The sequence below is a fragment of the Fonsecaea monophora genome (genome assembly GCF_001642475.1).
Source record: "Fonsecaea monophora strain CBS 269.37 chromosome Unknown Scaff2, whole genome shotgun sequence".
Classification (NCBI taxonomy): domain Eukaryota; kingdom Fungi; phylum Ascomycota; class Eurotiomycetes; order Chaetothyriales; family Herpotrichiellaceae; genus Fonsecaea; species Fonsecaea monophora.
The window spans coordinates 818,794-841,367 of NW_019173933.1; the positions used below are offsets into that span (position 1 = coordinate 818,794).

Below are 22,574 nucleotides of genomic sequence, written 5' to 3' on the forward strand. Positions count from 1 at the left end.
TGCCTCGAAGCGCCCAAACCACCACCATCAACCAGCTTTACTCCAGGTTCTGTTTCCACGCACAGGGGCCGAACAACAAGCGGACTCCCTCTCCCACGTCTATTCCTCTTCTAATCACCTGAAACACGGACCTTCCCCAGACCCAATGCTAGCTGCAGGTGCTCCTTGTGACAGCCCTTCCACCTGCGACCCGACGGTCGAGTATCCTCTCTACCAGAGCCGCCCTGGGCCACGGGACTGGGTGCTAAACATCTTTTCGCCAAGTGACGCGGGCCATAGTCATAAAGCGAAGCCAACGAGGACATCTGATCTTCCCTGTTCCGTCTAGGACAACGGACGCTAGGGGCCCTTGGGACGGTACGAATATGTAGGAGTTCCAGCCACCCGTTCAGTCGTGTAGCGCATTGGCACTCCCTGTGCTTTCTTGTATTATAACTTATGTTTCCCTCCTGTGTTGTGAGTCCGGAGCTTCAAGTCGTGCGCACATCTTGTGCTCTGGCATTTTCCTCGCGATATTTTCTTTTTCGGTGTTCATCGCGCAAGTGTCCCATGTCCAAGTAATAGTCGTTCTCTTGTTACACTACTTCAATGCATCATACCCGCAATAGCGTCTTGTCATTCCTATTTTGAACTGAAGGAGCAGTGAGCTGCTGTTAAAACAAAACTTTCCTTGAGAACCAGAAGCCTCACCTCCCGACCGCAGCGGCCCGTTAGTCGAGACGAACATGTCCTCTACAAGCGGCTCATCAAATTCCTCGCCCTCTTCAGGAGGTCTCCCACCAGCGTCCTATGACGGCAGCCATCTGCCGTGGCGCACTTTCCGACAAGAGGTCCTAGCACCACACCAAATTCATGTGCTCGACACTGTGCCGAAGGACCGCATTCCGGCTGCTTTCCTCAAGATCGTCGAGGCTGCCAGCCAAGATGCAGGCCGGTTCGACAACCAAAAGAATTGCTTCTGGAACCAGGTCACCGCGGGACGAGGATTTGGTCCGTCGCCGATATTCCCTCCAAACCTCCTCCCTCCGTTGACGAGCGAGTTTCATTCGAGATGCATGGTCCCCTTCTTCGGCAGCCGCGAAGCTCTACCGGAACGAACGATAAATCACCCGGCACCTTTTTACGAACTGTCGGTCCCCCGTCCAGGTCTGGGGTGCGGGTTCTCCGCCGCAGCCTTCACGGATGAAGAGTTGGCCGTCCTGCCTCAGTGGCTCCAGGCAACGGGCACAATAGTCCATTTCGAGACGGGGTACATCGCGCCGGGGGCGTCGCTGTACTGTCCCTTTCTGACCTTTGAACGGGCCTATGGGAACAAGCAGCAGCGCGTGGAGTCGGCAAACAATCAGTGTGCGATTGCAGGCGCATACAGCACGCGTGCATTGCAGATGTTGTACACGCGGGCGCGCAAGGACTCGAGCGAAAATTCACCCATGAATCTCGGTGAACTGCCCGTCTCTTTCTCGTGCACCATCGACAATAGCTTCGCGCTGTTGAATCTGCACTGGATCGATCTGGAACAGGGACAGGCTTACTGTATGGCCCCGCTCTGCCAGTTCGACCTGAGCAAGGACGTGCACTTTAGCAAGTTCCTGGTCTGGACACAGGCCATCGGCGATTGGGGTCTGTCTCATGTCCTGCCGGCGATCAAAGAGGCGCTCGGACGCTTGCGGCAGCCTGCAAAGGGGACTCCGGTCGCTGTTTGCCAGCCCGATTACAGCGCTGGACCAGGAAGACTGCGGCTGGACACGGGTCCGGGCATCATGAAGGACGAGCTCCTCATTTCGTCCCTGAAAACGACCTTTGAGAACATCCCCTGGCGCTTCGAAGACGAGGGCTTCTCGGGCGTCTCGTCGTCGACCGCGTCCTGGGGCTCGCCCATGGTGTCCGAGAACACCTTCCCGAAGGTCAACTACCCGACCGTGCCGCCGGCGCGGAGCAACATCAGCGCTCCCAACTCGTCGATCGTGGCTCGCAAACGCTTGGGCGTGTCACGCAGCCCGGTCACGCCGCCGCCGGCATATCTGCAGAACCAAGACCTGGTGTGGCAGAAGCGGTTCAACCTCGCCATGGAAGAGATCAGGCAGCTGCAGACTCAGATGCAGGCGTTGAAGACGGAGATGGAGGAGTGCAAGCGTCCGTCGTCACGGGGGGGTCAACCGAGTCCCACGTCGGAATCTGAGCCATTACCACCAACAGCAGCAGAAGTTCAAGAGCAAGATCAAGAGCTCGAGTCAACAACGCCCAAAGTGCAAGATCCACCACCTCTCACCACCTTGACCGCTCACAAGTCTCCACCGTCTACCACGGACGTATCCGTGGCGATGACCGGCCCGTCGCCGATGTGGCAATGCGCCACGATCGTCCTGTCGAGCCATTTCCTGGCCTCGTTCTTCCCCACCAACATGACCGTGAGGCTGCTCGCTTATGGCTGCGTCACAAACGCTTTTGTGCTGGCGTGTTTGACACCCAGGTCCACCGTGGTTGGGATGGCGATGCTGGCGTCCGCGAAGATACCGGCCTTTCCGGGCTGGAGGTGGCGGGCGACGTCCTAGACTCTGGAGTCTAGAGTCGAACCGGGCGGACACTGTCTCCGCATCCCACTGCACATGAATTTGGATTGCGGCTGCAAAGTCTGTCGATTCTCGATGTTGATGTCGATGTATTCCAGCGGAGTTTGTATTGAGAACAGCGTACCAGGCCAGAATTTACGTCATTATCAACTCAAGTCACAAGGATGAATGAATTAATTGGATCTGCTCGGGCTAGTGGCGGCGCGTTGTCTCGTGAGGGAACTGAAAAGAAATCGTTATGGGTCAATGTCGACGTACCCCTCCGAAAGGGATGTTTATAACCCCCGCGGCCCACCGGCTGGATCACATATGGATGGGGAGAAACGTGTATCTGTGACACCGTGGTTATATGTCTCTCTGGCAAGTCAGGGCAAGGCAAGGCAGGGTAGGGTAGGACAGGACAGGACAGGACAGGGCTAGAAGAACCAAAGGTTTCGGCACGGAAATCGAATTACGGTATGTGTGAATGTGAATGTGAATGTGAATACCCGAGGTAATTGGTGATGGAATGAGATGGACTTGTACTTGTATACCCCAGCTAGCATATCGTATCACACCATTTTCGTATCATGCCTACTGTGTAGGTAGATAGGTAGGTAGGTAGGTAGGTAGGTAGGTATCATAACGGAGAGCAGACGAGACCAGAGCGTCTTCTCTAGTTCAAGTGCATACAGGGAAAGGCGAGTATTGTCTGATGTCCACGTCAGGTACAGAGGACTAGGCCGTTATTCTTCTCGTTCGGGTAGGAAGGAGAGGAAGAGGAAGAGGAAGAGATAGAAATAGCCTCTGCGACTGATGACCACTAGTTAGGTCAGGATCCCAATGTCCATTTATGAACAGTGTCAATCAGCTTGAATTTTTCTGATAGTTGAAAGCCGTCAAAGAGCTATCTCTTCTGGTAAACAGGAAGACTATCAAACAGTCCTGATAGTAGCTCCCCAAACCCACTTCATCCATCCACCCATCCCTCTATCCTTCCGTCATGGCATGACCCTTCCTTCCCTCCTATTCCCTTCCCTCCCCCTCCTCCCACCTACCCTTCTCAACGCCGAACATTCGCAGCAATGCGATTCGTCATCAACGTCGACGAGTTCCCAATAAGCAAGCACGCCACGCACGACAAGACCCCAAACGGCAGCGCCGTGTACCAGACATACTTGAGGCTCTCGGCATATGCCCAGCGCGCACCGACCGTGGCGCCCTGGATGACAGCTGCACTGAGACCAGGGACCTCCGAGGGCGCTGCAGGGGAAGACAGATTCTGCGGCGCCGTTAGGAAAAGCTCGACGAACGTGGGCACCGAGGCGAGAGGCAGCCCAGCCCCGACGGCGTATGTGGCCACGTATTTCGGCAGGTTGCGCTTGAGTTTCGTGCCAAAGATGTTGGAGTAGATCGCGGTGCCGACGGAGCCCCCCACAGTGCGGATGGACAGGGAGAGAGCCACGCACGTCGCGATCATGTCGTCTGGGGAACCCACCACGGCTGTGGTGACGGCCATTGCGACGACGCCACCGATTCCGAAGCCAGCGACGGTTGCCAGCGCGACAGTCTGGACTGGATTCTCCGGCGTAGTGGTCACGAGCGCTGACCCGAACGCCGTCGTGAGAGCGGCGCACGCAAAGAGGATCCATCTGTTGTGGTCTTTCCACACCGACAGCAGCATGTTTGGCACCACGGCTCCTGCGGTCACTCCTAGGGAGACGATGACACCCTTAAGACCGGACTGGATGGGATCAGGTCTGTAGACGTCCAGGTAGACAACGGGGAAGAAGTTGAGGAGCCCGTAAAAGTACATGCCAGCCACGAACGAGACCAGGAAACTCATGGCGACGATGCGGTGGCCGGCAAACAACTCACGGGGCACCATCGGGAAACTCGCGCCCTTCCACTCCCAGGCTCCAAAACCGATGATCATGACAATACCAATCACCAAGGGACCGAGCACCTTCGCGCTCTTCCATGGAGCCGTGTACCCGCCCGCGGTGGTCCCTACCAGGCTGTTGTTATGTTAGTATCTAGCTTAGGAGGGGATAGGTGCTGAGGAAACCATACAATAACGTAAGACCGCCTATTGATAGCAGGGCTCCGATAAAGTCTATCTTGGGAAGGATCTCGCGGACCGTCTTCCGCTGTCCACGGATCTGAGACTGTGGGAAGTAGAAGATGGCGATTCCAACAGTGGCTATTGCGTTCCAGATTCTGTGTTTGGGAGCATATCAGTTTCGAAATTTCGCTCAGACTCCCAATGTGACGAAACGACAAAGTCGAGGAAAGAATGTGCCAGGGAGAGGAAAACTTACAAGGCTATCCAGATCCCCCACCGCCACGTCGAATGCATACCGAGCTCGGTGGTGTAGATCGCATAAGGTGAGAAGGGCAGAATGCACCCGGTGACCAGGCCCAGGTACCAGCCCCTTTTTCTCACGGGGACGAGTTCAGACGTGCCCGCCAACGCCGTAAGCTCCCCGATGGCCGCGCCCACTCCAGAAATGGTGCAGCCCACGATCCCCTGGGCCATGGTCCGCGCGGTGCCGACGATGATCAGGCCGACACACAGCACGAGGCCGCCGGTGAGGGAGATGTAGCGACGTCCGAAGACGTCTTGTAGGTAGCCGCTGAAGGGTGCCAGCGAGGCAAAGGCCAGCGCGTAGGACTGGGGTAGCCATGAGTCAATATCGGCGCCGCCGACCTGTTTGACTATGAACGACAGACTTGCTGAGACAAAGTAAAGCGGGAGTTGCGAGCCTATCTCATGAACATGGTGTTGTCAGTCTAGAACAGCATCTCTCTTTCGGGGCTCCATAAGAAGGGACATTGCAGTGGGGGGATATACGGACCACAATACAGAAAGGCAAGAGAGAGCGTCGCTAGGATCTGACGAGTCGTCCATTGGACATGGCTGGTGTCGGACCCGTCACCGTGACCGTCCTCTCTTGTCTCGATCTCAATATGGGCCGACTCGAGCTTCGTGAAGTCGCGGTCGGTCTGAGTGGAGGTTTCTTCGACACCTTTCTCAGCACGGTCTTCGTCGCGGGAGTCCATACGGTGCACTGCCCTCTTCCCCTGTCTGCTCAGAATATTCAATATTGTGTGGATTCGTTCCTCCTGACTTGTCTCAGAGATTAGGCCGGCGGGGAACCGTGTGCTGTCAGTGACTGCGAAAGCAAACCCATACCCCAGATTTGACATCCCCCATATATATAATGCCTCGTGGCATCCTTCTTTTGTTCGCGAAGTCTCCGCATCTGCCTCGGTGCTGTCACAATACCGGGTATACAGGACGAAAGAGAATCTCTTGGTGTGAACCTAGTATTGGGCTGGCCATGTGCAAGAATTCATTAGCGGCGTGCCAATAATGGTCCATGCCTGTCAGGGAACGCGTAACCCCATCTTTGCCATACTTAAGTTTCCCTCAGGAATGATGATGATGACCTTCCGAGCCCCAATCCGGTAAAGTCCGCATTCGGCTATACAAGACGAACCTTTCGTAGTAGTTCCACATCATTACCCCAGACCCACTCCGCCTCGGACTGTGCCAGGGAAGTCGGCAAACGGTTATACAAGACACAAGAAAGCCGACATCTGGGTCAATGGGTTGCTCCAGGGAGATAAAGTGGGACATATGGCTGTCATTACCTTTCGATCGCTGAGAAAGACCATCTGTAGTAGGAGGTTCGACAATCAATCTCGCCACACTCATTAAAGACCAAAACATGAATCAGGTTAAGCTAGATAACCCGGTGGCTGAGTAGTAGTGAGTTGAATAGCGATCGTCAAGATGGACCTCGGCGCACTTTCCTCTCGGAATGGCTTCTGGCTGAATTCAACGTCTCGTTTGGTCGGCGCAGGCCATGTTTCACAAGTCACACAAGTACCTCTTCCACGGTTGCGGCGCTTGAATGTCTCTCCTCTTCATGAACTAAGCGACTTTTGCTCTGAATCCACGGGGCATGTGATTCACTCCCTAAAACTGGACATTCGTTGGTGTATGCTAAAATCACCCTCGACCCAGGTCTCGAGTCGCCCAAAAGAACTGTCAACGTCTCCCAGTCCTGTGACCAGATCATCCTTCAATGTTGGGATTCCTGGAGGGCAAAGCCACACCATCTTGGGGAATTGATTCGCCCAGTATAAACCTCGAATATGTCAACCGCAAACTCGAAGCTTTTGCTCGCGACCCTTCTCTGTGCCGTCGAATACTTGTGATCAAATCCCCTCGAACTCCTAACACGCCTCCTTACCCTGATCCAATGGTTCCCTCTACTTTCTACCGAACTTGGGCGGAACACAAAGCTCGAGAAATGCAGTACCTCGAACCGAAGATCGATCATCGTTTGAGTATCGACGACCTCGATTATTGGCGTACAGAGGCCCAATGCTACATGTCTTTGCTAGGGGATCTTGCAGATCTCGAGCGTCAAAATATTGATGAATGGATGTACTGGAGAACAGAAGCAACGTTTTGGAAGGAAGCATGCTGCACCGACGAGCGTACTGCGGATCGGTGGTACGTCGAGAACATACAATATTGGAAAACGGAAGTCCTGCACCTAGCAAAGGTGTTCAAGAACAACCCTCAAACCCCAAACATACGGGATCATATCTACGATGCGAACTACTGGAAGACCGAGACTTTCCATTACGATGACCTGCTCCCAAAGCGACGCAGTCCGACCTTCGAAGACCAGATAGCGAAATCTACTCTCCAACAGAACCCAAATTGTAAGAAAGAAGACACGAGGACGATGGAGTGAAGCGTCCTGTAAATTCGTGGCTAGCGAAGTGGCATGCCGCACACGGGAAGCCATCCGGAGACAGTGTATCCTCTGAAGTGTCTGCAGCATGCCTCAAAAGGCGACGAATGGCGAACGCTGGATAACAGCCAGGGTCAGCTTGCCCCTTCCAATGGAGTGCTTGTGCCTGGCGCCTGGTGGTCCCATTTTCCCGATATCCATATGTGTTATCGACTTCCTTTCCACCCAAAAGGCCCACGTACCTGGCTAGTCGTGAAAGCACTTTCGTTGTGCTTACTAGCAAAACAGTCGAAGCATACAATGCTTTGACATTAGAGCATAACAACAAGTTTGGTTGCCCTCCAACTATCATTCTGCACATGAAAGACAGTGTGGAGGATTCACACCGCACGCCCGAACTGACGCTACTGCGAAAGGCATGTCTTACTATTACTCTAGACGACCTGCCGTACGATTCCTGCGAAGGCTGGGCTTGTGAGAACGACTATCTGGCGGAGGTATTAGTGGAAAGCATATCAGGCTGGACTGCAACTCGGAGAATGGGTCTCTACTGATGAATGGCATCTCAACCTGAGGAACAGTTGTGCTATCCAAAGTTTTGGGTCGGCAGGCGACGGAGGCCAGGATCCAGAATCAGGAGAGGTAGGTATCCTGACAGGTACGTATCTAAAGCCCCGTACTAAACGAGTACCGAGTAGAATACTCTATCCGAGACTAATACAGTATCCCTTTACGCTAACACCACGTGATATCAAAGTGGGATGTTAATCATCAGGGGTTCGTTCCTGTAATGCCCTCTCAAGCAGCAATAGAACTTGCAAACAAGAAGAGGCGAAAGAACAGGGTCCTTTCCTTTGGCAAGCGTTGCCTAGCCCAACATCTGACCATATTCTTTTTTTAGCCTTACCCCCGGTTGGACAAGGTTGCTGCAGATTCAACGCATTTTAGCACCGTGTAACATAGTACAGAGCCTACCCCCTCTTTGTGATCATGCAGACTTCGACCGCCGGCTAGTTACGGTTCGACAGACACTTTGGGAGGCGTTTTCCCTTTCTTTTTTAGCAACACTATATGTGAGCAGGGATTGCACTTTTGCGAGATTTTAGCCTGGGACCTGTCACCCCCCCACCCCCCCCCCGGGCGGGGTCCTCCTTGCCCTCGTGCTTCTGGCGCACGCTGACCTATCTGCTGCTCTTTATCAGGGTTCGTGGCTGTGTCAATGTTTTGTTGGCTGGTTGATTCTCATTTGGTGTATTGAAGAAAGGAAGAAGGGGGTGGGAATTGGTTTGTCGCGGGTTTATAGCTCCAGCCCCCTTACCATACCGCTAGAATACTGCCCCTCGGGGGGGGGGCTTCTTTTGGACAAGTCTATCGATCTATATAATCGCGACGACATTATTGATAGGAAACAAGGACTAACGCCCCCTCTTCCTGGTTTTTCTATATCAGCACTCGATCTTCTCCTGACCTCCCCGCCCCGGTATTCCAATCTTGTGCTAGCAAACAGACGATACCATGACCGATAGCGGTAGCTTCATCAAAGTCCCAAATCCGGAAGAAGAAGAAAGGATGCGGAAAGCGGCCGAGGAGTCTCAAAGAAGGCGCGAAGAGGCTAGGAAGAAGCGAGAGATGGAAGAGGCCATGAGGAAGGCCGGCGAAAATTCCCAACAGCGTCGACGCGAAGGGGCGGGCGGCGCTGCTGGTGCTGCTGGTGCTGCTGGCTGAACTCTTTCCCAACTTTCCATACGAAATGTGCAAGTTTTCTCACGCCCCCCCCCCCTTCACCAATATAGCACAAAAGAGTCTAACCAGGGACCCCAGGGCGGGTTTACGAGAGGCCAGAGAATAATGTGTGCGAGTGGTCGAGGGTGTCGCCGCGGGAGAAACAGGACGTGGGTTCTTGCAGGGGAACCAAGGTGGAAATGACAAAAATATTCTTTACTTCCAACACAACAACTTCGACTTGGCGGGTTTTTTGATGGAGGAGATATTATGTCGATTATATCAGGCAGCAAAAAAACCGTCCACGGTTCGAGAGTTGCCCAACGTATTGCTCAATTTCCATCCATCCATTCCTTCGGCAGGAATTGTTCGAATGACTCGCCGTCGAAAGCTTCACCCTGAACTAAAACGCACGCGACACTCCTCGTTGTATGCTTTGAGTTGTTCCATTTTTAATTTTACAAACGGGTCCATCTCTGGACGCATTTCATTCTCTGAAGATTTGAGTTTGTTGTCGTCGTCGTCGTGCCGTCGCAAAGCTGTCCAGTAGACGACGTCCAAGTCGAAACTCCTTCTTATGGCATAGTCGAACCAGAAACGGCCCGTGTCCCAGGATTCACGCATTCGCGTGGCAAGACTGGGCCGCGCTGGCTGTGCTGCTCCGAACTCTTCTCGTTCAACTTGGTCCAGGGCTTGCAGAAACTGCCTCATTCGGGGCTCGTACAGAGCGAGAAATTCTTTCACAGAGCAGCGATCAAACCACATCTCGGGCCCGGACAGTAGCAGCCACCAGGGCGGATCGTATGTAAACTGCGCGGGCATCGCGTTTGTAAACTCGAAATCGATGATGGCAGTGATTCGACATGTCTCCGGGTCGACCAGCATGTTGGACGGTCGCATGTCGTCGCAGAAGGGGATGAACGGGCCTGCGTCGTCGACACAATATTTGGGAATGAGGTGGAGCAGTCGACGACGGGCTGTGTATCGTCCTCGAGCGATTTCCGGGTTGTCGGCGATGTTACGCTGGATCCACAGATGTGTCATATGCTCTTTGGCAACGGACGTCAGGTAGTCGCTTGTGCGGTCGAATGGCTCAGTGGGAAACTGGTCGCCAGGGTAGCCTGCTACCGTGGCCAGTTCGTTCGTGTTGTATGTAAGCGGTCTCGCGACCACACGCCAGGTATTGGAGGTGTGGTCTTCCTTCGAGATGGCACCGATCTTGGAGAATCTCAGCTCCGAAAGCTGGAGGAGGAACCCGGCAATCTGGCGATAGACCTTGTCCAACAGGGCGTTGTCGACATTGGGGTCGAGAACCAAATCTGGGGCATCAGGCTGCTTCAGCATGGTCGATAAAAGTGTTCCATCTACAAAATCCATGATGATAAACGGCCCGAGTTGTCGCGGGCTCTCCTTGGTCAGTCCCCAGCGGTGTACACGGGGGACAGGAATGGTAGTGTTCTGCCGCAGGTATTCCATGACGCGAACCTCGTTGGTTACTTTCTCCTCTCGAAAGGCCGTGTGGCCGGGTTTGGGGAACCGAATGATCACGTCTTGGCCGTCGCGGAAGCTGACTCGGAAGCTGAAGTTGAAGGAACCTTTGAGGAACCCGACGTAGGCGCCATTGCCTCCTCGTTTCAGGCAACACCCGACAAAGTCGACCAAGTCCTGTTTGGAGTCCAGAATCCTTCTCAACCATGCCCGACACTCGTCGTCGCCATCGGTCTCTGCTATCTCGTCGAAGTAAGTTTTGAAGGGGGATATCTTCGTTTCAATCATACTAGTGGAGAGAGTATAGTTGTGGATACACTTGGGTGTAGATGGACTGTAGGTGGTCAAATACAAAAACAGCGAAGACATAATGTTAGGAGGCAAGGGGAGAAAAGGGGGTTCACGTGATCGAAAGGTCGGTGAGATCGGGACCGACGGGCATGGCGCTTCGTACTCTTTGTCCTCAGCTACACCAAGTATAAATTACTCTTTATTCTCCTTGCTGCAGCACGTCATGACTTGTACCCTAGAAACCAAAATGTTCAAAGGAACTCCATGTCCCCGAATGATAGCGAGCTAATCGTAAAGTCTTACACTATTCGGATATCCATCTCTGTATGGTGTGCGTGCTTCGCGACCAATCCCGTCTTTTCTCTCCACCCGTCATTAGATGTGAGGAGATTACTTCGACTTGCCTCTTCTAACCTCGTCAGATTCCAAGCACATAGGTCTGAAGTGATTGGGTGGACACATCGAATTTCAAGTCCTTGTTCACTATGCCCCAACCGCACCTAGTGCACCCACTGTCCAACCCATTCTGGACTACTGCCGACAGGGTCGCCATCGGACGTATTATGCAATAGCCCTCTCCTCGTCGGAAGTGGGGACATGGAGGATGAAGGACGCGAAGGTGGAAACTGAGTTTGTGGGGGAATTCGCGGGGCACGGAGTCCTGGCGAAGCCCAGGCTGTGGTTCGGCCTCGTTGTATAGCCGGTTGCCGATTCTTGCTCGGCTCGCAGAAGAGAAGAGAGACCGGGGTTTAGTATCATGAGAAGGACGATTCATTGTGATTTGTGGTCAATTTCCACCTACACCAGCTAGTCCAGATGGTCAGACCAATCATGGGGTAGGTGTATAGCCAGTATTGCCTTGGCTGTCGCCGATGTAATCGTTCATTTACATGGCCTTCCCGGGTGTTATAATGCAAGGATGTCGTCGCGACTTTTGGACTCAAGAGTGTTCGAGAGAACAGACGGCAAGTTGTCAATCCAAAGACCCTTACGTCGAGGGTCTAATCCTCAAATATGAAGTTCACAGCCACCAACCTCAGTCATGCTGCTTGCGTATCCCAATCCTTTCGTCACCCTGACCTGTTTGGTGCTAAGACGCTCTCGTTGACTGCTCAACCCGTCACCAACTTTTCCATCGAGATCGCGCAGGGCGGATACCCAAGCCACGACGCGCGAAACGTGACGAATCTTGGCTTTTGCAATGTCAGCCTCATCTATACGCACCCCGGACAGCGTGACAGCATCAACGTCCAGGTCTGGCTGCCTTTGGAAGGCTGGAACCAGCGGCTTCAGGGAGCAGCGGGCGGAGGATTCCTCGCAGGGCTCAACGTCCCTTCCATGGCAGGGGCATTGAGTGATGGATTCGCGGTCGTTTCCACTGATGCAGGCCACAAAGTCGAAGATGCGAGTACATGGGCTCTCTTGAGTCCTGGAAACGTCGACCTCTACGCGTTGCAGAACTGGGCCTCGGTGTCCTTGAACGATGCCGCTGTTATCGGGAAGTCCATCACCAAGGATTTCTATGGCCAGAAACCAATTCGATCCTACTGGAATGGTTGCTCCGGTGGTGGCAGACAGGGATTGGTCCTTGCCCAGCGCTATCCCGACGCATTCGACGGCATCTTGGCTGCAGCGCCGGGGATCAACTGGAACACCGCTTTGATAGGAGGGCTATACTTTCCGTTGGTGATTCAGCTAAGTGGCCAAGGCCACATACCGAATCCGTGTGAAATATATGCCTTGTCATTAGCAGCGGTTGCAGCCTGTGATGCGGACGACGGCGTCATTGACAACATCATCTCAGACCCGGCACAGTGCAAGTTTGACCCGTTCACGTTGGTTGGCCAAAACGTCACCTGTCCCGGCATCAACGCCACGATCTCCCAGGCAGCCGCACTAGGTACAGCAAAGACTTGGGACGCCGTGCGGACAGCAAATGGGTCGTTTCTTATGCCGGGATTGAACCCTGGTGCGCTGTTGAACGTCGCGTTGAACAGTACATGCGATGCTCGGACGGGAAAGTGCCAGATGGTTCCTTTCTCGTACTCGGAGGAGTTTGTCAGGTATTGGTTGATCAAACGGCCCGAGTTTGACTGGACCACCTTGACTTGGGATGATTTTTATCGCCTTTGGGATTATTCTGTCGACACATATACCGACATGACAGCGAGCAATGACCCTGATCTCAGCGACTTTCGGGCATCTGGTGGGAAGCTGATAACGTGGCATGGGCTCGCCGACCCTGCAGTGCCGACAAACACTTCAAGGATCTATTATAGCAAAGTAGGTCAGCTCGATCCGAGCGTCAGCCAGTACTATCGATACTTTGAGGCTCCGGGGGTTTCGCATTGTGGAGGTGGCAATGGACCATACCCAGGTCATGTCTTTGAAAGTCTCATTGCTTGGGTAGAGGAAGGAAAGGCTCCAGATGTGCTCCAGGGGATCAGTCTGCCAACCGCAAACGGGACTGTCTATCACAGGCCGATCTGTGCATATCCCCAAAAGGCGACGTACAAGGGCAGCGGGGATGTTGCATTGGCTGCCAACTGGAAATGTGTGTGATGTCTGTCACCATTGGTATGAAATTACATAGTTAGTCCCGAAGTAATACTTGTGTAACACTAATCTTTGGAGGTCACTGTCTCTCTCTATCTTGTCGTCAAAGCTCCCTGCTTCGAATTTTGGAATGAAAATAGACATGTCGGGATAATGTTTCTCCATCGCCGAGTGACCGTGCAGAGTCACGTGACTAACTTCGAGGCTGAGCATTTCAGCAAAATTGGAAGCGCGTGCTGAGATGTTCGGCCATCAGACTGACAAGTTTCAGGGACATGCAGCCTCGTCGAAACTATCCAAACTACCCCCTTGACACAATCCTCCGTCATAAATGGCACGACCAGACGTGGTTGAAGCAACAAATATAATGTTATTAAGCTCTTGAAGTTGTTACCTCGTGAAACTATGCGTATTCTTTCGGTCGAAGTTCGTCCGTTGCATGTTGCAGCCTAGAAGCTCAGAGAAAAGCCCCTCTCTCTCCCCAGCTCTGGTGCGGTGTACAAATACCCGGCTATCCCACATCTCCCCTCTCTTTTTTCTTTTCTCCTCTTCTTCTCTTCTTCCTCTCTGACACCGTCTGAGCTATATCAGGTGGTGGAGTAATCTTCTCTCTATCCAATTGGTCGTTCATCCATTCCACACGGTGCCTCAAGAGTCAACCTTGTCCTCGCACTTGTCCTTATTCTCCCACACACCATCTTACAAAGACAATGGCTGCAGCATCCAGCACACCCGTCGACGTTGACGTCGGCGCCAATCAACAACCCAGGATCAAGTTCTTCACGAACCATGGGTGCGGTTGGTCCCAACGCGTCCATATCGTCCTGAAGGAGCTCGGACTGGAGTACGAGGAAGTAATCATCAACATGGATGAACCGAGGCCAGAATGGTTCTTGGAGTTGAACCCGGTGAGCATTTCTTCATCTGTCTTGGAGTCAATGGACCGAGCTTGCTATCGGGGTGAAGAGTAATCCCTGGAATCTACAAATGGTCTTCTGTTTCTCTGCCGTGATTTTGTTGACCTCGACTTGATTGCTGCTCACAAAGTCTTTTTTATTGCTTAACCAGAGTTCATCTTATTGCTGAAGTTTTTCTATGTGTTTCATTCATACGTTATCTGTTATACGTTGTAATGAATATATTCATTTTCTCCATGTTTTCCTACTAGAAGGGAGCTAACTGACAGTGCCTCCAGCGTGGTCTCGTTCCTGTTCTCCAGTATACACCTCACCCCTCATCGGCCGACTCCTCGACTGATATAATCACACTCACCGAGTCGGCCCAAATCGTCTCCTTCTTTACGGACCTCTATCCATCCCATCTTCTGCCCACGGTTCCCGCCCTGCTCTCGCGTTCTTCTACCCAATCTGCCCTCGCGGAGAGAGTGAAGGCAGCACACCTCCGCTACAAAATGTCCTTTTTTGTCGACACCTATTTCACTAAAATTAACCCTCTGATGTTCAAAATGGTGGGTGCGGATGCTGGGGAGCCACAAGAACGGATCGTGGACGATATCAAGGCACTTTTGGAAAAAGAGATCGAGCCATTGTTTGCCGCTGGAGCCCAGAACGGGAGTGGCCCATATTTTGGAGGAAGTGAGAGGTTGACTGTCGTCGAGGTGCGTGCCCTGCTCGATCCATCAATACCAATATTGTTCTAACGTGAACCTCCTCATCAGGCCATGACGATCCCCTTCGTCCTCCGCCTGATTGACTTTTCCAACGATATTATATTTCCCTCTCGTCTCGCGAGGGAAATCTTGGACACCGACTCCGCGACGAGCAAGCTGCCGCGGTTCGCTAAGTGGGCAAACCTGGGCATGCAGCATCCAAGTGTCACGTATACATGGGACAAAGAGTACATGGTCCCGAGGATTGTGGAGCGACTGCCTATGGCGAAGAGAAAGTATGCGCCAGCAAGGGACTAGAATGAAGAGGAGGGCGAAGAGCAAAAGACGAGGTGAATGAAGTATGTACTGGAGTGGTCAAGAGACATATCATCGGAATGAGAATGAGGCACCATCAAGCGAACGCGATGAACCTGTGGGGTGGAGATGGACTTTGTGGATAGATTGGATTATCGCCCTTGACCACCCAAGGGTGCTTGATTTCTGACTTGATCCCCATCATTGATCAGTGTGTGATGCATCAATCGCGTATTCTGGATTCTGGGCATCTTATCTTCGCAATGTCCTTGGGGCATCTCGTGTCGATACTGAGCAAATGGCAAGGAGGACTTTAGCCAGTGTCAGCTCAGCGCCCACAACGCCCAGCCAATTCGGAGGCTCGGTCTGTGGGAAACAAATGCAGATCCTCACACGTAAGGAGCTTGGGAGCTACTAATGGAGTTCTTGGTAAGTGGTTTGGTGTTTTTCTCTCGAGCCAATTGCGACGGCGTCTTCTTCCGACACCGATAACGGGTTGCGATAATGAGAGGAAAGAAGATCCACCTGCCCCTCGCCTTGCCCCTCCTTTTCTTGGTTTCTGCTTCCGGATTTTCCTATATAAATCCCGGATCAATGAGGTGATTGCTATTCTTCCCCCAACAACTTTTTCAATCATTATCTCCCTCTCACGGCTTTCTGTGTCATATTGCAATCCTGCAAGTTCTATCCAAAGTCTCCTAGCTGGACACCAGATCTGTCACACTTTTGAAGTATTCCGCTCCCCTCCGATTCTTCCCTTTACTACTACTTGAACTCCGTGCTGACACCTCCAGGTCGACTCTTGCAGTCCATCACTCTTCCAAGTAAATCTCACTTGAGAAAAGATGGAGATTGGCATGCTTTCGTCTCGCTCGGTCAAGAGCCATCATGGTCAAGGTACAACTTATTCACAGACATGAGGATGTCTGCGCATGAACCGGTGTTCGCGACTTTTCTGTCCCTCCCAGCAAGATCTTTCTGCCATCCAACCAGGTCCTTCCCCTGTGGATCTGGAGATAGCAGTTCACTTGCTGGGTCCAGAAAGTCGCGTTCTGAGATCATACGGTTTAACTTGATCTGGATAATACCAGCGAAAGGATTATGCGATCTCTCCCTCTTTTCCCCCAGACGCCGCTGAGAGCTCCCGCCTAACACGATGCAGGACTTATAAAATGTCTCCACCAATTGCCACCTTCAACGAGTTTGATGCCTACAATGGCACCAAAGAGCTGAAAGAAGGCGCCGTCGGAACCACAAAGGTAGCCTTGAAGGCCGCTGGCGAACATAACAATCTTCTTGAACAATTCGGCGACAAATGGGATGCCTTCAAGTTTGCACCCATCCGCGAGTCCCAGGTCTCTCGCGCCATGACCCGACGCTATTTTGCCGATCTTGACCGCTATGCCGAGTCGGACGTGGTCATTGTCGGTGCAGGCTCTTGCGGGCTTTCTACCGCTTACACACTGGCCAAGGCAAGACCAGACCTCAAGATTGCTATCATCGAGGCCTCTGTCAGCCCTGGAGGTGGCTGCTGGCTAGGTGGTCAGCTCTTCTCGGCCATGGTTCTTCGCAAACCCGCCGAAGCCTTTTTGAACGACATCGGCGTGCCGTATGAGGACGAGGGCAACTATGTGGTTGTCAAGCACGCGGCCCTCTTTATGTCGACGCTGATGAGCAAGGTTTTGGCCATGCCCAACGTCAAGCTGTTCAATGCTACCTGTGTTGAGGACCTGGTCACCCGTCCATCCGCTGATGGAGGTGTCAGAGTGGTCGGCGTCGTCACCAACTGGACTTTGGTCACCTTGCACCACGATAACCACAGCTGCATGGATCCCAAGTGAGTTTTCACAAGACTTAATTGATTGTTTCAGCCATGCTGATGAGAGTCTAGCACTATCAATGCCCCTCTCGTTATCAGTACCACTGGCCACGATGGACCATTCGGCGCGTTCTGTGCCAAACGTCTGGTCAGCATGAACGCCATTGAGAAGCTGGGCGGCATGCGCGCCCTCGATATGAACCGTGCCGAAGACGCCATTGTCAAGGGCACGCGTGAGGTGTCGCCAGGTTTGATCATGGGCGGAATGGAATTGAGTGAACTGGACGGAGCCAACCGCATGGGACCTACCTTTGGGGCCATGGTCCTGAGCGGCGTCAAGGCTGCCGAGGAGGCTCTGAAGATCTTTGAGACGAGAAAAGCCGAGTGTGCCGAGTAAAGGAGAAGCACACGTCGGTGCAGCACAAATGGCAGAGAAGAACAAGAGGCGCAGAAACACAAGCCTCCCGTCGCTCATTCAGATAAATATCCCAGAATGCCATCCATGAGTCTATATCGCCTCATATCGTTCTATATTGGTGACATCTGTTTCGATAATTTCATTGGATGACAATCTTCGGCAAAGCAACAAATCCGCCAGTTTTTCGCTTGAGTTTCCCCCGTCGAGGCTGCGACCGACATCCGACGATCCCAGATGCTTGTTTTGTCAGCATCTCGACTTGTCATACTATGGCTGGCTGGTTGGGCTTGATTGACAATTGCGTAAACATAACACCGAGTAGTATTCCATCATTTCCCTTTTTTCGTTGTCATTTCGCTTTGTCGTAAATACATCTCTCATGTCGCTACACTGAACATCACCCTCCATTTGAGCTCGAGGAGCTCTATAGACCCCCAATGACGGACGACAATGTCGGTTCCGAGAGGACGCCTCTCTTATCCTCTTCCTCCAACGCCACCGTCACTTCGATAGAAAGTCACCCAGAGGAACAGCGAGATTCCGTGCCCGTCGCTCCCAGACCTGCCGACGGCCTCTCTACTCTGCGCGGCTTTCTCATCTGCGTCTCCGTCTGGGTCCTCATCTTCATCCTGACCAACAATGTCTCGCTCATCACCACGATCCAATCCCCAATTGCGACAGACCTCAAAGTCTCCAGCGAAGTCAGCTGGTTCACGTCGGCGTACCTCATCGCCATCACGAGCATCACGCCGGTGGCGGGCCGACTCTGCGCCATCTTCACCCCCCGAGTCTACCTGCTAGCCTCGGTCATTGTCCAGACTGCCGGTCTGCTACTCACCTCCCGGGCCAAGTCGCTGGCCATGTTTCTCGCCGGTCGAGTCGTCACGGGCATCGGAAGTGCCTCCATCACCCCCGTGGCTTTCATCCTGGTCACCGAGCTGACCAGCGCCCGCCGACGGGGTCTCTTCTTCGGCTGCATCAACACCGGCTACACGACCGGCGTGGCCTGTGGAGCTATTATTGCCGGCGCGCTCGAACCGCTGGTCGGCTGGCGCGCCGTCTTCTGGCTGCAGATCCCCTTTGCCCTGTCCGCGGTGACGGTGGCGTTCTTCGCCATCCCCAAGCCCAAGACGGCCGCGACTGCGGGACCGTCTTCGGAGACGCTGGCCAAGAAACTGTCGCAGATCGACTACTTGGGCGTGCTCACCATCATCGCCGCCGTCGTGCTCCTCCTCTACAGTCTCTCGTCGCCACAGGTCCAGATCACCCCGATCATCCTCTCGCTCGCGTCCTTCGTCCTCTTCCTCCTCGTCGAGGCCACCTGGGCCAGCCAACCCATCGTGCCTGTGTCCGTGCTGAAATCGCGGGGGAACATCCTCACGGGCATCGCGACCGTCGGCGTCATGACGGCGCGGTGGGGGGTGCTGTTCTACACGCCGACGTACGTGCTCACGCTGCGCGGCTGGCCGCAGACCAAAGCCGGATTGACACTGATCCCGACGAACCTGGGCTTCGGCCTCGGCGGCCTGCTGGCCGGATGGCTGCACATCCGACGGACGGGGTCGTTCTACATCGCGTGCCTCGTGACGTTCGTGCTGTTCGCGCTGTCCATGTTCACCGTGTCGTGGATCTCGACCCCGACGTCCAACATCTACCTGTACCTGGGCGTGCTGTTCCTGAACGGGCTGATCGTCGGCGCCCTGCTCAACTACTCGCTCGCGCACGTCCTGCACCTGACGCACCCGGCGACGCACGTCATCGTGATCCCCCTCAACGCCATGTTCCGCAGCCTGTCCGGCTCGTTCGGCTCCTCCGTCACGGGCGGCCTGTTCCTGCGCACACTGCAGCGCGCCCTGACGCGCGGGTTCGAGGACCGCGGCCTCCCCGTCACGCCCGACAAGGCCGCCTTGATCCGCCAGCTCGTGGGCACGCCGATCCTCGTCCAGCGCCTGACCGGCGTGGACAAGGAAGTCGCCCTCTCCGGCTACGAACAGGCCCTCAGCACAATCTACATGGTCGGCGGCGTCTGGACTATCGGCATGTTACTCGTGCAGGCCGGCACCGGGTGGACGAGCCCCGAAGTCGTCAAGGACGAAGAAGGCGCCCACGACAGCGACGAAGAGACCATGCAAAATGGTCTGTCGCCGGCCCTTTCGAGGGAGGCGGTCGCCAGTTAGCATGGCACACATGGACAGAAGTTTTGGGGCTGGGTGTAGCGCGTGCAGTGCAGTGCGTGCATGTTGTACAATGCGGGGTGTATTTTGATATTATCTATCGTGGCATTTGCTACACTCATACATAGACTCTGCGGGTTGGACTGGACTGAACCTCGTACTTGGACACACGACACCATGGCAACTTGGGGGATGGGGTGGGCGGACAGCTTTTCTGTCTTTCCAAACATCAGGAGATGGGCTCCATAAAATAGAAGAATATATATCTGCCAGATCCTTTGTGTTTTATCATCCCACCTATCCCACCCAATATGGTCAATCATTACCTAGTATCTGATCGTCCGTCCGTCGGTCCTTCGTAGGTGAGTATGTGTGTATGTCGAGTGCTTTTTCTTCTCTCTCTCTCTTCTAATTCAACTTCCGCCGGGCTGCTTGTCATCCTTCAAGTCCTTGGGATGCGGATCGGCCGTGCCTAGGTCCTTGTGACCACCCAATCCCGTGTGTTCGCCTGTTGTCCGGGGCCCGTTTCCCCCTTTTCCACTCTGATGTCCGGGGGCGGCTCCGCCGCTGAGGGTGCGGTCGTTCATCTCGTCCATGCCTTCTGGGAGAGGGGCGGCTTTCTTTGGGCCAGAGAGTTCGGCTTCGGCTGTGGACTGTACGGGACAGGAGAGATTGGATGTCAGTAATATGTCATATTGTGATTGGGGTGTGGTGGAATGAAGAGACGGTGACTCGGGGGAAGGGTATTGGGTGATCCTACCTTTGAACCTCCGTGGATGATGTCGTGTCCAGCCTCGACGGGGTTGTCTGACTGAGGCTTTCCGTCGTCAAATTCTGCTCCTCGAGGCATCTTGAAGTGTTTGAGGTGAGGTTTTATGGGTTGTGAATAGTAATTGCTCTATCTTTTGTCTTCAAACTTTGGTTTTGTTCACAGTGAGTTGGATACAGAGTTCTCAGGAGCAGATCTCGTGCCCTCATCGGGTCTATATTTCCCTTGAGCCTCAGCATCACCAATACCTTTCGAAGCACTATTGGGTACGGAGAATCCGTCCGAAAGCTGATAACGTCACTGTGAAGTCACATCTGCAAGGCACACGACGTAGCCTGGTCGATCAATTACCTTGGCTGGATAGCTTCTCAGCCACAGAGCCATGGCTGGGTGCATGGATGGCACCGAGTGGGATGGTCTGGAAGCTCCTGGATTTTCTTTTCCGTCTCTCGCTCTGTACGCTCAGCAAGACGACAAAGTCGGAGCAGACCTACCTGGCTGGAGAAGAAGAGCATTGGTAGCTGAGAGGTGAATAATTGACCGGGGAATTCCGGATAAAGCACTTTACCTTCAGAAGGGCCTGTAATTCCCCCTCAGCGGAAACCCGGCGGGAAACTCCCCCCGCTACTGATGATTTCTTCCCCAATAGCACAAAAAACATGCGGGAATTGAATTAACTGCGTTCCTGCTTTGTTTCTACCGGGCCTCGCCAGAATTTAGGCCGAATTTGATGGACATCTGGTGGGAAGGGAAAAGGTCAAGGTGACATTGCTGCTCCATGCTTGCACACACACACATACAAGGATTTTGTCCAGAACTTGTGCCCCCGGACTCGGATTCGGCTTCGCCTGCGCAACCTGACACGTGGCTTTCGTGGAATGTTTCGAGACGAGAAATCGATCAAGAAAAGACCCTCAGGCCGCTGTTTCATCGTCTCCGTGTTTCCTTCTGCTTACCTTGAGTTTCGTGGTTTTGAGAGACGGATAACTCGCAGCTTCCTCGATATTGACATGAACGCCAGTAGTGAGAATAAACGCAGGCAGAATCTTCCGACAGGGAGTCAAACGGCGAACAGGGGAAAGCGAAACACAGTTTTCCTTGCCTATCTACCCTAACATTCCTCTACAGAACAGAATATAATTTCTAAACGTGTCTCTCAAAAGGATCTCTCCAATCCAATCCTCCCCGCCACAGTCCACCATGTCCGAAGCCACTTCCTCCCCCGGGTCGTCGCGTCTGCTGCGCGTCACCCTCGAGGGCGCCATCATGAGCGCCGTGTCAAACACCCTCGCTCAGATCCTAAGAGCCTATCGTGGTAGCGGCGGGCCGTACATCGATCCAGTCGCGCTCGTGCACTTTATCATTATCGCCGTCGTCACCACCCCACCGAACTACAAGTGGCAGTTAGCTCTGGAGAGGAATTTCCCCACGAATCCTGCAAGAAGCGACGAGGTTATGGACACGAGGGAGAAAAAGAAAGAGAAGAATGATGGCGCACCGAGCAAGAAGGAAAAGGAGTCTCTTTCCGTTACCAATACAATTGCCAAGTTCGTTCTGGATCAGACCATTGGGGCGTCGTTGAACACCATCTGGTTCATCATCATGATCAACTTGCTGCGGGGCGAGGGTCTGAGCTACATAATAGCCACCATCCAGAAGGTGAGTCTGAAATCCTCGGCGGTTTTATTCCTCCCAGTGCAACAGGAATGAATGTCTGACCGGGTTGTTTCAGGACTTCTTCCCAATGCTCATCGCAGGCTACAAGTTCTGGCCCGTCGTCACACTCCTCAATCTCGTCGTGGTCCCTGTGGAACACAGGATGTTTGTCGGGGGTTTGGCAGGTTTGGCATGGGGTGTTTATATTAGTCTCATGAACATCTGACGTCGATTCACGGGGAAACGCTACTACTACGGGGGAAGTGTGTGTCCTGAATGGAAAATAGCACACACCCGGCAATCCTGAATGAGTTTATGATCGACGAATACCAGTAATGCCTCGGGATGGATGGTTACGGTTGAGACGTCAATTGGCACACGTTTGACAGAAACCTGTTGATTAAGGGCACATCCAGAGAACAGTCCTGTTGTT

The 22,574-nt window shown here is 53.5% G+C and overlaps 10 protein-coding genes across 10 annotated transcripts; 7 read left to right on the forward strand and 3 right to left on the reverse strand.

The window, feature by feature from the left end:
* Positions 1 to 725: 725 nt before the first annotated feature.
* Positions 726 to 2,552, forward strand: AYO21_00695 (hypothetical protein; the record flags this gene model as incomplete). The annotated part of the gene is made up of 1 exon (XM_022650685.1): positions 726 to 2,552. The coding sequence occupies one exon, from the start codon at positions 726 to 728 to the stop codon at positions 2,550 to 2,552; it is 1,827 nt and encodes a 608-aa protein (XP_022517299.1).
* Positions 2,553 to 3,612: 1,060 nt separating this feature from the next.
* On the reverse strand, positions 3,613 to 5,612 carry AYO21_00696 (hypothetical protein; the record flags this gene model as incomplete). The annotated part of the gene is made up of 4 exons (XM_022650686.1): positions 3,613 to 4,567; positions 4,623 to 4,769; positions 4,871 to 5,315; positions 5,408 to 5,612. The coding sequence occupies 4 exons, from the start codon at positions 5,610 to 5,612 to the stop codon at positions 3,613 to 3,615; spliced, it is 1,752 nt and encodes a 583-aa protein (XP_022517300.1).
* Positions 5,613 to 6,643: 1,031 nt separating this feature from the next.
* Positions 6,644 to 9,049, forward strand: AYO21_00697 (hypothetical protein; the record flags this gene model as incomplete). Its single annotated transcript, XM_022650687.1, has 3 exons — positions 6,644 to 7,292; positions 7,613 to 7,821; positions 8,825 to 9,049. The coding sequence occupies 3 exons, from the start codon at positions 6,644 to 6,646 to the stop codon at positions 9,047 to 9,049; spliced, it is 1,083 nt and encodes a 360-aa protein (XP_022517301.1).
* A 390-nt stretch (positions 9,050 to 9,439) lies between these two features.
* Positions 9,440 to 10,903, reverse strand: AYO21_00698 (hypothetical protein; the record flags this gene model as incomplete). Its single annotated transcript, XM_022650688.1, has 1 exon — positions 9,440 to 10,903. The coding sequence occupies one exon, from the start codon at positions 10,901 to 10,903 to the stop codon at positions 9,440 to 9,442; it is 1,464 nt and encodes a 487-aa protein (XP_022517302.1).
* Positions 10,904 to 11,839: 936 nt separating this feature from the next.
* On the forward strand, positions 11,840 to 13,387 carry AYO21_00699 (hypothetical protein; the record flags this gene model as incomplete). Its single annotated transcript, XM_022650689.1, has 1 exon — positions 11,840 to 13,387. One exon carries the CDS (start codon positions 11,840 to 11,842, stop codon positions 13,385 to 13,387), a length of 1,548 nt encoding a protein of 515 aa, XP_022517303.1.
* Positions 13,388 to 14,091: 704 nt separating this feature from the next.
* On the forward strand, positions 14,092 to 15,308 carry AYO21_00700 (hypothetical protein; the record flags this gene model as incomplete). The annotated part of the gene is made up of 3 exons (XM_022650690.1): positions 14,092 to 14,289; positions 14,577 to 14,999; positions 15,060 to 15,308. 3 exons carry the CDS (start codon positions 14,092 to 14,094, stop codon positions 15,306 to 15,308), a joined length of 870 nt encoding a protein of 289 aa, XP_022517304.1.
* A 1,169-nt stretch (positions 15,309 to 16,477) lies between these two features.
* Positions 16,478 to 17,521, forward strand: AYO21_00701 (thiamine thiazole synthase; the record flags this gene model as incomplete). The annotated part of the gene is made up of 2 exons (XM_022650691.1): positions 16,478 to 17,142; positions 17,197 to 17,521. The coding sequence occupies 2 exons, from the start codon at positions 16,478 to 16,480 to the stop codon at positions 17,519 to 17,521; spliced, it is 990 nt and encodes a 329-aa protein (XP_022517305.1).
* Positions 17,522 to 17,979: 458 nt separating this feature from the next.
* Positions 17,980 to 19,719, forward strand: AYO21_00702 (hypothetical protein; the record flags this gene model as incomplete). Its single annotated transcript, XM_022650692.1, has 1 exon — positions 17,980 to 19,719. The coding sequence occupies one exon, from the start codon at positions 17,980 to 17,982 to the stop codon at positions 19,717 to 19,719; it is 1,740 nt and encodes a 579-aa protein (XP_022517306.1).
* Positions 19,720 to 20,129: 410 nt separating this feature from the next.
* Positions 20,130 to 20,566, reverse strand: AYO21_00703 (hypothetical protein; the record flags this gene model as incomplete). Its single annotated transcript, XM_022650693.1, has 2 exons — positions 20,130 to 20,369; positions 20,477 to 20,566. 2 exons carry the CDS (start codon positions 20,564 to 20,566, stop codon positions 20,130 to 20,132), a joined length of 330 nt encoding a protein of 109 aa, XP_022517307.1.
* Positions 20,567 to 21,685: 1,119 nt separating this feature from the next.
* AYO21_00704 (hypothetical protein) lies at positions 21,686 to 22,367 on the forward strand (the record flags this gene model as incomplete). The annotated part of the gene is made up of 2 exons (XM_022650694.1): positions 21,686 to 22,144; positions 22,218 to 22,367. 2 exons carry the CDS (start codon positions 21,686 to 21,688, stop codon positions 22,365 to 22,367), a joined length of 609 nt encoding a protein of 202 aa, XP_022517308.1.
* Positions 22,368 to 22,574: the final 207 nt, after the last annotated feature.